General features: G+C 35.0%; 1 protein-coding gene across 2 annotated transcripts in view; it reads right to left on the bottom strand.

Annotated features, from left to right (window-relative positions):
• Nucleotides 1–11630, bottom strand: part of CLCN4 (chloride voltage-gated channel 4) — a 77357-nt gene extending 65727 nt beyond the window's left edge. Inside the window, exons 1-3 of one of the 2 annotated variants that reach the window (XM_044670383.1) lie at nucleotides 11481–11630; nucleotides 8999–9098; nucleotides 2577–2764 (exon numbers count right to left, since the gene is read on the bottom strand). In XM_044670383.1, the coding sequence (XP_044526318.1) occupies nucleotides 2577–2764; nucleotides 8999–9098; nucleotides 11481–11624 (432 nt within the window). In that variant the 5' untranslated portion in view covers nucleotides 11625–11630. The remainder of the gene's footprint in view (nucleotides 1–2576; nucleotides 2765–8998; nucleotides 9099–11480) is intronic. The other variant, XM_044670382.1, reaches the window with a different exon arrangement.
• Between the last annotated feature and the right edge of the window lie 4779 nt (nucleotides 11631–16409).

The raw sequence follows: 16409 nt of genomic DNA on the forward strand, positions 1-16409 counted from the left end.
TTCACTAATGAGTAAGATTCATCTGATTTACTTGAAGCCTAATCCTTAGAGAGGTTCAAAAAGGTAGCCAGAGCACATTCTCAAAATACATGAGATTCTCTCATCAACCCAAATCAAGAATTTATTTTTGGACTGACAGAGGTCATGGTAAACATGTGAGATTTCATGAGCTGAGTCTATTTAATGGACTTGAAGGAATCAATACAGAAAACCACAGGGAAAAAGGTTTAGCAAAATGACAAATTACCTTTCAAATGACTTCAGATATGGTAAGTCAATCAGGCATAAGAAAGAAAAGGTCTGCATTACTTCTAATGGGAATGTTGACAACCCACTCTATTCCTTCCCTAGGTAGTACTTGGTCTCTCAAGGGCATGTATATACTGTCGTTCATACGTGAGCTTACCTACATACATATAACAATATATAACAATATATAACTCAATATCACTTTATAAAACCATGCATCTGTATTATATTAATATATATATATACACACACATAGATAAATATTATATATGTGTTTTAAACTATATACACATCTATAAATATATAATTTATGTGTATGTTATATTATGTAAGATGCATATATTATATATAACTTAAGTATTATATATAATATTAATATAATATAAATATTAGCTATATAATTAATATGATATGATATGTACTACACATAATCTATATGTGCATGATTACATACATATAATCATATATATAACTTTATATAAGTATATGTTTATGTTATAGTTAGATATAATGTAATTACATATAATATAATACAGATATACCTGTATATATGTGAGTTTTAAAATGCACACATACATATGTGAGTTTGGTAACATGAATTGGGTTAGAAATCAACTCTTATACTGGACCAACAACGTATAACTTTTTTTGTGCTGGCCTTCGATAGAAGCCTGTCAACTAAAGCCTCAATTCTCTAATTTGGGGGATTTTCACAGAACTAATCAATCAATTTTCCTGGTATCAGACCCTCATGAATCATTCCTGTATTATAAGCACACAAATGGCAGACTAGTAAAATTAGGGTCATGTCTTATTCCAGGTTAGGATTAGATAAGGCAACAACAGTTCTTCAATATAATTAAATAAATGTTCCATGATAAGAAAATCAAAGCTAAAAAGGTTTGCATTTGTTCATTTGGTTTTTGAATCATTTATAATTCCAATTATATATAGAACACCCAATGAGGAACATCCATACAGCACATGTATATACAGTACATATAGATGGACATATAGATATTTTCTGTGGGCATTATGTGTACAGAGTATGGCAAAGACTAATATATGTATGTAATATATGTACAATGTGCTTATGAACATATTTATGTGTATATTTATACACATGTGTTGTAGTCCTATGTGTTGAGGCATGAGTATAATATGTATAAGTAGATTTATATACAAGTCCTTTGCTTTATCTTAGCAGAGATGACCGTTTTTTTAAACTCTTACCTTCCCTCTTAGAATCAATACTGTATATTGGTTCCAAGATAGAAGAGTGGTAAGGACTAGGCAATGGAAGTTAAGTGACTTGTCCAGGGTCACCCAGCTATATCTGGGTATCTGTCTGAGGCCAGATATAAACCCAGGCCTGGCTCTCAATCCACTGAGCTGAGATGATCTTTTTGAAGGCTAAACAAATAGAAGACAAATTCCAGCAAATCCTATCAAACTAGGAAAGGAATCTGAGCCTCAGAAGGGACTGATTGTCCATAATTCAAGAACCAACCTAGTTAAATTTGGAGGTAGCTGGCCACAAAGTAATGGCTTTGTTTTGGCCAAAGCAGCTCACAAATATGGTTTATTAAAGAATTAAAAAGCTGCTAAAAGGATAGAAAGAACAGCCTGACCAGTGAAATCAGGAATCCTTTTTATGGAGTGCTTATGGAAATAGATTTAGTGACAAAGACAGAAAGAGAGATAGAGATATGTGTGAGGTATTAAAGCATGCATAAATTAAATATATAAATTCGAGTACATCTCCACACATATGCCCAGATATAAAAGGCATTGCTGAGGGGATTTAGAACTAAACTCTGTTTTATATCATCAAGGATATACACAAGGGAAAAATATATATATATATATTTGTTTGTTTATTTGTTTATTTATGTTTATGTATATACACACATGCATACACATATATTTAATATATGAATTATATATCATATTATATAATATGAATACATTAAACCTATTTTATTATATTTATTATATATTATATATCAAGTCTATAATATGAATATATTAAACACATATATAACAGTATATTAAACATATACTATATTAATATATGTTTAACATATGTGTTTATATATTTGTTTTATGTTTGTATGTTTAATATTATCTATAAAAACATATATTTATTAAACAAGGAATATATATATATATGTATGTATGTATTAAACAAAGAAAGCCATGGACTAATCTAGGGACTGGCATGTGAAAGGTACTCTATCTCAATCTAAAGAAGAAGAAAAAAATCACAGGAACTGTTCTAAATGGGGCTTCTGGCTTTTAACCAGAAATCTCATTCGCACACATACCTCTGATTGATTTACCAGAAGCTCGGACCATTTCTGCCACAACGGACACTTGTCCCTGTCTTCAAAAGTAGTCTCGTTGGATGTCCAGCAGCACTGCTCATGGCTGTACCAAAATGCAGATAGGCAAACACCTTCTTTTAGATCTGTCATCCAGTCCACAGCCAAGTCTATGACTCCAGCCAAAGTGCCTGAAGGAAGGAAACTACATTGTCAGGAGGAGTAGAATGAGGTCAAGAAAAATGAGTTTCTAGCATCACTGTGTAGGAAAGTATGACTTAGAGGTCACTAGAATGCAACCTTTCAAGCATTAGTGGGGAATCAGGAAAGGAACAAAGGTCCTTTGGTGTCCTTGTTGGCAACTAAGACATTCCACTTTGAGATAGTCAAATGCTTTCTAAACCTAAAGTCACTATAGAAATGGTACATTTCAATCAGTTTTTGAAAAAATTGATTAAATACCTACTGAAAGAAGCAAAGAAAGAAGGAAAAAAAACTCCTGTCCTCAAGGAGGTCACATTTAAGTGGGAGACAATATGCCAACCATATGGACAAAGGCAGAGTTGTTTGGGGAATCAAGGTGGCAAAATGGATAGAATGACAGACTAGAGTCAAGAAGACATCTTCCTGAGTTCAAATCTGGCCCCCAATACTTGCTTGTTGTGTAACCCTGGGCAAGTCCCTCAACCATCATCTGTAAAATAATTTGGGGAAGGAAATGGTAAAACACTCCAGTATCTTTGCCAAGAAAAGAATTGGATTCAACTGAAAAAAAAAACAAAACTGAAAGTCAAAAAACATATAAAGACAATTTGGAGATAATCAACAGAAGAAAGCACTAGCATTCTGGGGGGGGCTGGAAAAGGTTTCCTGCAAGAAAAGCCTTTGAAGAAGGTGGGATTTTAGCTAAGACTTGAAGGAAGCTAATTTTGCCGATTTAATTCAATTACTCAAATGCTCTTTCCCTAATGTATTAACTCAGAAGACAAGAGATCCCGGGCTCCACACAGACATCATCACTCTAAGGAGGTTTTTTTTTCCCCCTCTTTCATTGTATTAAATGTAAAATGGGTTTCTGGTCACGTTTGCCACATTCAGTATCCTAAGTCAAAAATTTCATTGAAATTCCTTCCCAGGAAGTAATCCCTTCCCTGCTCTGCTGGGAAAGCACATCCTCAGCTCTTTTTTTGTGGCACAACAGTGACATCTAGTGGTTGGTTCCCCCCTAGCTGCCAAAGGACCACAAGCAACCTTTTAAAAGCTATCCATTCAGAATTAGGCTTGGATATAAATGCTTGTTCAATCCATCAACAAGAATTTTTTAGGGGGTAGCTGGGTAGCTCAGTGGATTGAGAGCCAGGCCTAGAGATGGGAGGTCCTAGGTTCAAATCTGGCCTCAGATACTTCCCAGCTGTGTGACGCTTGGCAAGTCACTTGACCCCCATTGCCCACCCTTACCACTCTTCCACCTAGCAGCCAATACACAGAAGTTAAGGGTTTAAAAAAAAGTATAAAAAAGAATATTTTAAATTATGTGCCTGGGCCAGGCACTACAGATGCAAAAACAACAGTTCCACCCCTCGAGGAACTTCCATTCCACCATTTGGCTCCAAATCTAAGGTCATTGAGCTAATTATGGAGGAAAGTCCAGGTGGATGGATTACAGAGATCCTTCTGGCTTCTGCTTCCAAATCTGCCCCCTATCCAAAAGAGGGATGGGGTAAAAATCACTCTGCATTGAATTCAAATGGTTAAAACATTTTCATCACCATTATTTTTAATTCCTAGCTAGCCCTTGTTTTTCTATTTTATTTCTATTTTTAAAATATAATTCTATTGTATCTCTTGTCTACCCCTTTTTTAAAAATGTAAAATATTAAGGCCATATTTTAACCATCTTAAACACATGCCATGGTGCCTCTGACAAGAAGGCAGATGTAAAATCCTTTCATATCAAAGAACTAGTACATAGAATGTGCCGATAAGGAAATATTGGAGAAGGGAGAAATAATTCTCAACTCATAGCTGTACAGTTACACCTCCTGAAATACCATCATTTCAGAGGAATTAAAATTAAGCTTAACCCAAAAGGTAATGAAGAGTTTGGTATGAATAGACTGGTATGAGCAACATATTGCAAGGACTTGTACAGGAGAGACAGCAAAAAAAGACAGATAACTAGGAGGGGAAAGATGGGCTCTAAGCCTCTGGAGAGCAGGGACTGTCTTTTGTCTTTCTTCATATATGTAGTGCTCAACAAAGTATCTGTCACATATTTGGACTTTAATAAATACTTGAAAAAATGAACAAATAATAAATACAAAAATAATTGTCTTATACAAATAATAAATATAAAATTGCTTGTTTCACAAAAATAAATATAAAATAATTGCTTAAAATAGTTATATTTTAGTTATCATTATAGTTATATAATATATAAAAATATATAATTGTATAATATGCATTATATATTAAAATTATGTATGTAATTATAATTATCATATAGGGAGGGAGTAAGGATAAACAAAGGACAATTTATGTCTTGCACCTGTATCTATGCAAACCCTGGAGAATTAAAGGAAGGCTCCTAGCAATTGGGTGGCCCTTAGTGGAGCATTTATAGGAACAAAGAGCAAAGTTACACAGGATTGATAGGCATATAGATAAGTTGCAATCTGAATTACTTGAGAAAGTACTTTGATTTCTTTCTCTTTGTACAGGTTGTTCCCCTTGCTTGGAGTGATTTCCCCTTCTCAATTTTACTTGAACCCCTTTAAGGACAAGCATCTGAGGAAAAAAAGGTGGCATACATAAAAGATATTATAAGGTAGAATCAACAAGCCTTGGCATAAAATTCTAAATGGAGTCCATAAGAGTGAAGAGTTGAAGAGAATACCCAAGTTTTAAACTTGGGTGATTAAGAGGAGGAGAATGTTCTGAATTGTAATTGGGAAGCTGGAATGAAAGAAGAGTTTTGGGGGTGAGATAATGAGCTGAGGTTGGGGCACTTGAGCTTAAGACATCTTGGAACATTCAGCTCAAGATGTCCAATAGCAACTGGAGATGTGACCCTGGAGGTTGAAAGGATAAGGCAGGATAAATAGATAGATCTGAGAATTATTTGCAGAGATGATAAGTGAATCTATAGGAGCTTAGGGCATCACCAATTTAAAGAGCATAGAGGGAAATGAGAAGAGGGCTCAGGACAGAGAGCCTTTGGGGGACACCTACAGATAGTGGGCCCAACCTAGAGGAAGATCCAACAAAGAAGATTGAAGAAAAGTCAGGTAAGAGGAGAACCAGGAAAGAACAGCATCATGAAAACCTAAAGAAGACAGTGTATCAAGGGGGCAAGGCTAATGTCAAAGGCTACAGAGAGGCAAAAAAGGATGAGAATTGAGAAAAGACCATTAGATATGACAATTAAATGATCACTAGTGACTCTGGAGAAAGCAGTTTCAGTTGAATGATGAAGTTAGAGGCCAGAATGCAGAGAATTTAGAAGAAAGGAAGAAGTGAAAGGAAGTTGAGTACTCCACTGTAAATGGCTAATGGCTTTTGTAAGGAGTTTAGCCATAAAAGGGAAGAGATATATAGAACATTAGCTAGTTTGTGTGGCTGGATCAAATGAGGGTGTTTTGTTTTGTTTTTAAGGATAGGTAAGGGAGAAGGAAAGAGAAAAGGAAGACAGAGAAGAAATTAGCAAACCATTTTCTTTGCCAAGAAAACCCCAAATAGGATCATGAAGACATGAAGAGTCAAACACGAGAAAAATGACTGAATAACAATAACAAGAGAGAAACACATTTATAGGCAACAGGTATATGTCCAATAGATAAGGAAAAAAATGAAGCTTAATGAGAATAGAGATGTGAGAGGGAGCAATCTGCTGAAGAAGATGGGAAAGAACAAATAGAATCAAGGGGACACATAGAGGTGTTAGTTTTGGCAAAAAGAAAGACTTCCTCTTCAAGTAAGAAAGGAGTGAAGAAGATGGGTAGGTATCAGAGTGATGTGAGATGAGAAGAGAAAAAGAGGAAGCAACATGACCTCATTTTTTTTTCAGTAAAGGATGATGAATAATCATCAGCTGAGAGGGTGGAGAAGGGATGCCATGGAAGGTTTGAGAAATAATGAAAATGTCTGGAAAATCCTTTGCAGTGAGTAAGACCATAAATTGTAAAAGAGGGCTCAATTGAAGCAAGGTAATAAAAATGTGTAGTGGATCTAATCGTCATGGTTTCATGACTTTCTCCAACAGCACACAAACAAGAACAAAGGCAGAGATGATGAGAGTGATACAAAGGTTGGGCTTGGCAAGGCATGATCAGCAAAAGGATAAATAATTTCAAACATACATTTTCCAAAACTATAAAATCCAAATTGTTACCCTCTTTCCTTTCCCTCCCTATCCCAGAGATGATAAACAATTTGATCTGAGTTATATATGTAATATCATATAAAACATAGTTCCATATTGGTCACTCTTGTAAAAGAATATTCATATAGAACCAAAACCCCCAAAATAAAACCACAAATAAAGTGAAAAACAGTGTGTTGTGATCTGCATTCCAACTCCAAAAGTTCTTTCTCTAGAGGTGGATAAGATTCTTTGTCATAAGTCCTTCAGAATGATATTGCTGAGCACTGATAAATCTCGATGAGGGTCTTCCCTTAATGATTTCCATAACCTGATGAAAACACCTCAAAAAATGCAAATTAAAAATAGCATATAGATAGGATAAGAAGACAGATTCTGAATTATGATGTCAAAGAATTTGTTCACAGAACATGCCAGTTATGAAATCTTGGATCATGGAGTAATAATCAATAGAACATAGGACTTGAACCTAGATTGTTTGGTGATTTCCTCATTAAGAAGGGTGGCTAAAATGCAATGATCCATGATCCAACCATTCTGGCTGGCAATTTGGAACTATGCTCAAAGGGCTATAAAAGAATGCCTGCCCTTTGATCCAGCCATACCATTGTTGGGTTTGTACCCCAAGGAGATCATAGATAAACAGACTTGTACGAAAATATTTATAGCCGCGCTTTTTGTGGTGGCAAAAAACTGGAAAATGAGGGTATGTCCTTCAATTGGAGAATGGCTGAACAAATTGTGGTATATGCTGGTGATGGAATACTATTGTGCTCAAAGGAATAATAAACTGGAGGAATTCCATGTGAACTGGAAAGAGCTCCAGGAATTGATGCAGAGTGAAAGGAGCAAAACCAGAAGAACATTGTACACAGAGACCAATACACTGTGGTAAAATAGAATGTAATGAACTTCTGTACTAGCAGCAATGCAATGACCCAGGACAATTCTGAGGGACTTATGGAAAAGAAAGCTACCCACATTCAGAGGAAGAACTGCAGGAGTGGAAACAGAAGAACAACTGCTTGAACACATGGGTTGAGACAGATATGACTGGGGATGTAGACTCGAAACTAGCATACCAATTTAACTATCAACAATTTGGAAATAGGTCTTGATCAATGACACATGTTAAAGGCAGGGGAAATATGCATCAGCTGGGGGGGCAAGTTCGGGGGGTGAAGGGGAAAGTAAGAACATGAATTATGTAACTATGTTAACTTTTCTAAAAAATAAATAATAAATGTTAATTTTTAAAAAAATAAATAAAATGCAATGATCCATAACAATTCTGAGGGATTTAAGGAAAAGAACGCTATCCACATTCAGAGGAAGAACTACAGGAGAGGAAACACAGAAGAAAAGCAACTGCTTGAACACATAGTTTGAGGCGGACATGATTGGGAATGTGGACTCAAGGCTACCACACCAATGCAACTATCAAAGGTTTGGAGATGGATCTTGATTGATGACACTTGTTGAAGCCAGTGAAAATTCACATCAGCTATGGGGTGGCAGGGGGTAAAGGGGAAAGTGAGAATATGAATTATGTAGCCATGATAACTTTTCTAAAAAATAAAAATTATTTTAAAAAAAAGAAGGGTGGTTAAGCCACTCTGTGAATGTTCAGAGACTCAGGGTGTTTGTGTTTCCTTCCTGGGCCCACTAGGAACAGAAAAAGTCATTCGTAAAAAGTATATATATTTTTGTCCATGATATTTCCCATATGATATTGCTTTTATTAAACACATGCAGTGTAGGAGGTGAAAAGTGTGTACCAGGCTAAAGATAATATGTAGGAAAGTCATGCAACAACAACAAAAAAAGTCTTACTGATGTTAGTTAATATATGACTCTCTCTAAACACTCCTCTTAGGTCTATACTGTAAGCCAGAATCATAAGTGAGCCATTTAACTAATTCATTTTGTTATTAAAGTAATTAAACTTTCTTGGATGGAATCAAACAAAGACCCCCTCCTTCTCCCTACCTTCCCCACAGCAAATTCCATTCTATGATGTTTGAAAGCAAAATGCTTAACATACCTGCTAAGAGACCAATGAGGAGCATCACAACCCATCCTGACCAGGCGTCCAGTAAGCTTTTGATGAACTCCCATATGGATTCTTTGCTTTTGCTAGTTATCTGAAAACAAGCAGAAATTGTATATTTTATTAATGATTGCTTTGGGCATACCTGTAAATGCTGTTCAATTTATTAATATTTTTTAATTTAGTAAACAAAGTAAGCAAAATATGATAGGGATAGGGACTAAACTTGTGATTTCACTGATTTAGAAAACTCCCTCTATCAAAGCGAGCTAGCACCTTCTCTTCAATTCATATTCTTGGCGAATTCCCCAGGGCAGAGTAGTCAAATATTTCTGAGTGTAACCTAAGTCTAGTTAAAATATGGTTCCTATATGATTTTAATCTGCTAACATGTTAATAAATTAATAACATAAAGACCATATTTAATTGTAATAAGGTAACAAATATAATATGATATTAATAAAATTAGATATATTAATAAAAATAATAATTTTAAAAGAAATATAGAAACAATATATAGAAATATAGATCACAGCAGTTTTCTAAGCCAATATGTAGCCTGCAGGAATCCGTATTTACTATTGAGTGGCCCCCGTTTCTATTTGAGTTTGACACTACTGCCTTAGAACCCTGAGAGGTTAATTTGCCCAAAGGTCACAAAACCAGTTTATGTCAGAGGTAGGACTAAACTTTGGACTTCTTGCCTTCAAGACTAACTCTCTATTCACTATGTCTTGCACTCTTCTTCCAAAAATCCAATTGCAGTAAACTCTCTGTTATCTACTATGCTCATGGCATGGAATTTTGTATTTAATAAATATTACAATTAGCCAAATTATTGGAGATATCATGGTACAAAGGAAATGAAACCAGACATCACATTGTCAAATGATACCTTCTCTCATAAGGGAGGGTAAGGAAAGAATTACCTGGGAATTTTAAAATAACAAATAAATTAATTTAAAAATTTTTAAACAGTTCTCACTGGGGAAAAAAGTAATAAATATAATTTTAGATGCCTCTTCCACAAAAAAAAGAAAGAAAGCAAATTGGGCTTGGGGTTAATATATCTAATTTAGGCTTCTGCCTTTAGTAGGTGAGCTTTGGATAAGTTAGTTCAACCTCCCTGATCCTGAGTTTCCTCATAAGTAAACTAGAGGTAACAATTTGTCTTATCTATCTCAGTGAACTGTTGTGATGATATGATGAGATAATCTATCTAAAGCATTTCAAAATTATAATGTGCTATACAAATACAAGGCATTACCATAAAAATTTAGAGGGACTGATAATTTTCAAAGAATTTTAACACAACAAAATATACCCAAACTAAATATAATTTAATCTTTTTCTGAAGATTACAAAGATCTTCAGGATCTTACGATAGCTTAGGGCCATTTTTATGAATATGCTAGTGCTAAATGTAACTTTTCACAAATAACAATATATATGTGTGTGTTTGTGATTCCCATCCCATATGACCATTCACCCTGTCCATATTCTTACCAAGTGCCTTGTAGCTGCTACCACAAGGCCACTGAATTTCCTGAAATCAGTCTGAGTGACAATCCACTCAGCTTTAAAGTGACCTCAATGGGGCTATGGTGCCTTAAATTAATTAAAGTCAACCAATGCAACACTGCATGATCCATTACAGACAATGCTTGGCATTCCATCCAACTATGCATCTCTTCTCCATCCTGTTACAGAATCCTGACCCATCCCTTTCCATCTCTTTGTCTGGAAACAGTCATTGAATCAATGCTCATTGCTTCTGGAAAGACTGTGTCAATCAACTCTCCTAGAGCTCCAATCAATATCTCCAGGACTTCCCAAGCCAAAACATCTTTCCTAGGCCATCCCTCCTTTACTTAAGAGTATCTCAAAATCTTAGTGTAGCTTTAAGCTTTAATAAATTAAACACAGTGGCAACCAAAAATATTAGGCAAACAAAAGGGAAAAAATAGAAAAGCAGGGATTTTGTTTTCATTTCTACAAATATAGTTTTCTATATTCTATTTTTTTATGTTTACATTCTATATTCTATTTCTACAAATATAAAAATATGTAGAAATATATAGAATATGTAGAATTCTATATATTTTTTATATTTGTAGAAATAGAAAATAGAATGTAGAAATATAAAAAATAGAATATAGAATACTATATTTGTAGAAATGAAAACAAAATCCCAGATTTTCTCTTATAGACTAAATGTCCAGAGTTTTAAATCCAAACAAAATTCAGCTAACCCTCAAAGGATGGCATTTATTAGAAAAAAATACATCAGCACGTGAAAAGTTTTAATATCTTAAAATTCTATTAAGCCTTTTTAGTTTCCTCCAGTTAGAATATAAGCTAGTAGAGGACAGGGACTATATTGCTCTTGTATCTGTATCCCCAGTGATTAGCCCAGGTGGTTGGCAAATAATTAGGGTATATTAAATGTTTTCCATTCAATTACTCACTCACATACCTTCCTATGCCTATCTGTGTCACGGGACTTTTCCCGTAACCAGTCAATGGTGTGGAAGTCCTCATAGGTCCCAACGTCAGGAAAAGGCTCATCAAGGAAATCCATCAGGTTACCAGAACCATTCATCTCTCCTGCATTAACCATATTAATAACACCTAGAAGAGAACAAGGATAGTTTCAAATCTAAACATTATTTCCAGTCAGCCTGACTTCCCAGAAGAATAATAGACTCACTATTTTTCCCGTCAAAGAAATAATGATCACGGCACAGTTCCCAGGTTCCCCATCATCACATCTACAGTTAGAAGGAAAACTAATAACCCAGCACTGAGTCAATGAAACACTGAACACAAAAGACCATGGTGGAGAATGAAGTAAATTAGAGTTACAGAAGATGAACCACAGAAGTCCTTTGGTAGAAAATTAAAGAGCTGAAATGTGGTCACAGAAATATTTAGTGTGGATTTTCTCAGTGCCTTTAAGTATTTCTGCATCAGGAAGAGCAAACCACTGGGAGATTAAACTGCATTTTAATCAAATTGAAAAGTAACTATGGGCAACATGGGGCTAGTCACCTTACAAGTCATAAAGTGGTTATATTGATTGATTTATTGACCTACAGTGTAATGCAGCCACTTTAAAACTTTAAGAGACCCTTTACAGTTTGAAGTCTGAACCAAGTGCCAAGCCAAAAATCATACCCATTAGTGAGACCCAGGGGAAGTATCATATAGCCCAAGACGGTAGCAACCAATGATATTACGAAAACAAAGGAGTAAAATAAGAAAGCAGGGACTCGGTTTTCATTTCTACAAACACAGTATTCAATCTCTTATTATTATATCATGGTAAGAGAAATCTCTGATAAACTAAATAAGCAGAGTTTTAAATCCAGACAAGAATCAATTAACCCAAAAAGGATGGCATTTATTAGAAAAGTACAGAAGCCTACGGAAAAAGCATAAAGGGTGGTAAAGAATTAAGAGTTCAGAGCAAAAAAACAAACAAACAAAAAAAAAACAGTTCATGTTACTACCAAGACGTAAGCAGTGGGTAGCCAATTGGCTACTCCCTATAACTAGCACTAAAAGAAAAGACCTTCTTTGAAACATAGTCCATGACTTTGATCTCGATCTCTATTTTGATTTTTTTTAAACTGTGCAGTATTGTGCTATTGCAAATAAATCCCAAGTATGCAATTAATAGAGGAAAAGAAAAAAAAAAGATCTGATTCAAATGTCCTGGATAATTGTAATACAGTCCTTGAGAAGGCTAGGAATTCCATTTTGGCACTGGTGTGAAATAATAACTTGGAGAGAGACAATTTTGAGATAGGGATTCTATTGAAAAAGAGGACAGAAAGCTACCCAAGTCCTAAGCAAGGGGTTCTTTGCCTGAGGTCCATGAACTAGATGGTGCAGTGGATAGAGTGCTGGGCTTGAAGTCAGGAAGACTCAAGTTCAAATCCAGCCACAGACACTTAGTTGCTAAATGATACTGGGAAAGTGACTTGACCTCTGCCTGCTTTAGTTTCCTCATCTGTAAAATGGGGATAATAATAGCATTTACCTCCCAGAATTGTTGCAAGGACAACAAATGAGATAATTGCAAAAATATTTAGGAGAAAGCCTGTCACATAGTAGATGCTATATAAATGTTAGCCACTATTATAGCTAAAATTATATTATGTATAATTATATGTCTTATAAAAATTATATAGATATTTAGATAGAAAATATATTATTATTAACATTTTAATGATAACTACATACTTATATAGTTGGTCTCCTTTATAATCCTATGTATTTTATTTTATACACTTTGAGAAGGGATATGTAGATATTATAAATGTAACAGCAATACTATATAATGAATAGCTTTGAATGACCTAGTTATTTTCAGCAAAACAATGATCTAAGACAATACCAAAGACTCTCAATGAAAAGATGATATGTTCTATTACATAGCATATATGTTATATATGATATATAATATATTTTGAAAAGCTATCCATAAGCTGTATAAGCCAACTAAGAGACCCATCACACCCCAAAAAGATTAAGAACCTCTAGACTTGAAAACTAAGAGAGAAAGGTAGAGTTTTGGAAGAAACCAGCAGGAGATGCAATAGACTCAGTATTCAGAACAAAAGCAGATGGAAAATAGAAAACAAAGCCAAAGCTCCTAAGGATCCTTTGTTTTGTATATTGGATATTTGGATACTGGACATGAGAAAGAGTTGAGTAAAAGGAAAAGGATTATTAATAACATATCAATAACACCTAGAAGAGAACAGTGATTGTTTCGAATCTAAATCTATTCCAATCTGAATTAATGGTGAATTGAGAGAAGGTTAAATACCAAGAAGTTTAAAATCAGAAAGAAAGGTCCTAAGGCACACCAGAATATTGATAAGCACACAAGAACTGGACACAAAAAAGAAGCCTATTGAATAAGGATGTATAAACAAACTGTGGGGAATGAGTGAATGAATGGAAAAACATTTATTAAGTACTTATTATGTGCCAAGGACTGTAATAATTTCTTGAAATAGAACTACAAAAGCAAAAACAGCCTCTGTCTTCAAGAAACATATTCCAACAAAGGGAAGGAGAGGGGCAGGGCAGAAAGGGACACTTTAGCTTGGACAGTCACAGGAAAAAAGGAAGAGAAAGGGTACCCGGGGAAGGAGACAGAGGCATCCCATCCAGAAATAATGACAGAGTTATCTGATCATGGTTCATGGCTCTGGAAGTAGTAGGGTGTGAGACTGAGGCTCTGTGAAAGAATGATCCAAGAAAGACTTGTATGAACTGATATAAAGTGAAGTGAACAGAACCAGAAGGACATTATACATGGTAACAGCAATACTATACAATAGACAGCTGGGAACAACCTAATTCTCAGCAATACAATGATTCAAGACAATCCCAAAGACTCCTGATGAAAAATACTATCAGCCTCCAAGGGAAAAACTGAAAGAATCTGAATACAGACCAAAACATACAATGTTTCACTGTCTTCATTTTTTTTGTTTAGATCTCTTCCACAAAATGATTAATACGGGAAAATGTTTTATATCACTACACATGTAAAATCTATATCAGATTACCTACTGTCTCAGAGACAGAGGTGGAAGAAGAGGATTTGGAATTAAAAAAAAATTTTTAACTAAATGTTAAAAATCATTTTTACATGCAATTGGGGGAAAATGAAATATTTTTTAAAAGAATGATCCAAGACTCAATCACCAATCAGGAAAAGGGCTTCCAACAACAAAATTGCTCCATAGATCTAGCAGGATATTACTGCACCATATAAGACTGACTAATATTAATTATTAAATTCAGAGTTAAAACCAGAGAGGCAGGAGAAGATTTAGATGAACTCCAAATTAGTAGAGTAAACCAAGTTAGGAAAACAGTATATACAATGGCTATAACAACATAAAGGAAAAGAGAAAAAAAATTCAGTTAAATGCAGTGCAATTGGGTCAAGTGTGGCCACAGAGAAGAACTGAGAAAAACACACTTCCTTGCTCTCTTTGCAGAAGTGAGAGCTACATTTTGAGATATTGTATATACTATCCTATATGGTAGATAATGCTGGTTGCTTTTGCTTAATTGCTTTTTTCCCCCTCTATCTTGTTAAAGTTTTGTTACAAGGGATATAACTCTTTGGGTAGGGATATTTTCAGAAATGACAGTGATACAAAAAAGACATCAATAAAATCTGTTAAAAGTACCCTCTCTGGGAAGCTAGAGAACTGGGAAGTAAACCGTGGAAGTAACATTATCTTGGTTTATATTGTAGTGAACAAGGAGCAGGCTCCAAATTGAGAATAACATGGTTTCAGATTCTAAATACACTAACTGTGTGAGCAAGTTGCATAATATCTCAGCATCCCTAAGATGGCAACTAAGACTAAAAGTAGCAGATGAGTTGATGATGTGTATCGGTGAAGGGGGGTTTTCCACTGCAGGAGTGAGGGAACCATAGATCTGAACAAAAAAAAAGATATGGGGCAAAAGGAAAGGGAGAACCAAAAAACATTACATGGGTTGATAGGAGGTAGTGACCAATTTCTTACTAGTCCTGCCTACAGCCATACCACCATCTCCATCACAGTTAGACATGGATTCTGGGGAAATCTAGAGTAACATTTGAATTAAAGAACAATAAGGCAGGGAGGATAATAAGCTATATCTTCCTGATTCCACACCCAGCATTCTATCCACTATGCCAAAGAGTAAGCAAAGTTCCTCACATGTTATTTCATCTGATATCTTCCATCAGTAAAGTGAAGCTCAGCATTTTCCCACCAAATCTGGAGGCTAAAAAAAGTTGAGGAAAGATATGTGGTCAATGAGGAATTGGGTAAACTTTGATATCTAGTATAAGAGGAAATAAGGGGAAAGATATATAGTGTGAAGAACAATTGGGAAAACTTTAGAGGACATTAAGTTCATTTTTAAACTGAAAAAAAATTGCCATGTGGTAAGTAGACTTGATAAATTTTGTAAGAAAATATATAATTAAAATATCTGCATTTCCCCAAAAAAAACTTATTCAAAGAAAACCAGGGCTCCACTAAACATAATTTGAGACCTGCCAAATTAGATGATCTTTCATTTCAATTATAAAATCCTATAACACTTGCTGTCCTTGAAATTTACTAAAAGAAAAATACTGCACAAAAGGCTGTCATTGCATCAAAAGGCCACGAGAGGGTGGTGGGCAGAACCCAGATAGCTGGGATGGCTCTGCAATCCGCCCAGGTTGCTAATTCTGATTTCCTTCCTATAGATTCAAGATAAGAGGTGGAAGGAAGGAAGGAAGGAAGGAAGGAAGGAAGGAAGGAAGGAAGGAAGCTGTCTCTTATACACATCTTAGGAAGACAAGCACTGACGACATGATCACCAAGGATCG

This window comes from Gracilinanus agilis, chromosome 3 (genome assembly GCF_016433145.1).
Source record: "Gracilinanus agilis isolate LMUSP501 chromosome 3, AgileGrace, whole genome shotgun sequence".
Lineage (NCBI taxonomy): Eukaryota > Metazoa > Chordata > Mammalia > Didelphimorphia > Didelphidae > Gracilinanus > Gracilinanus agilis.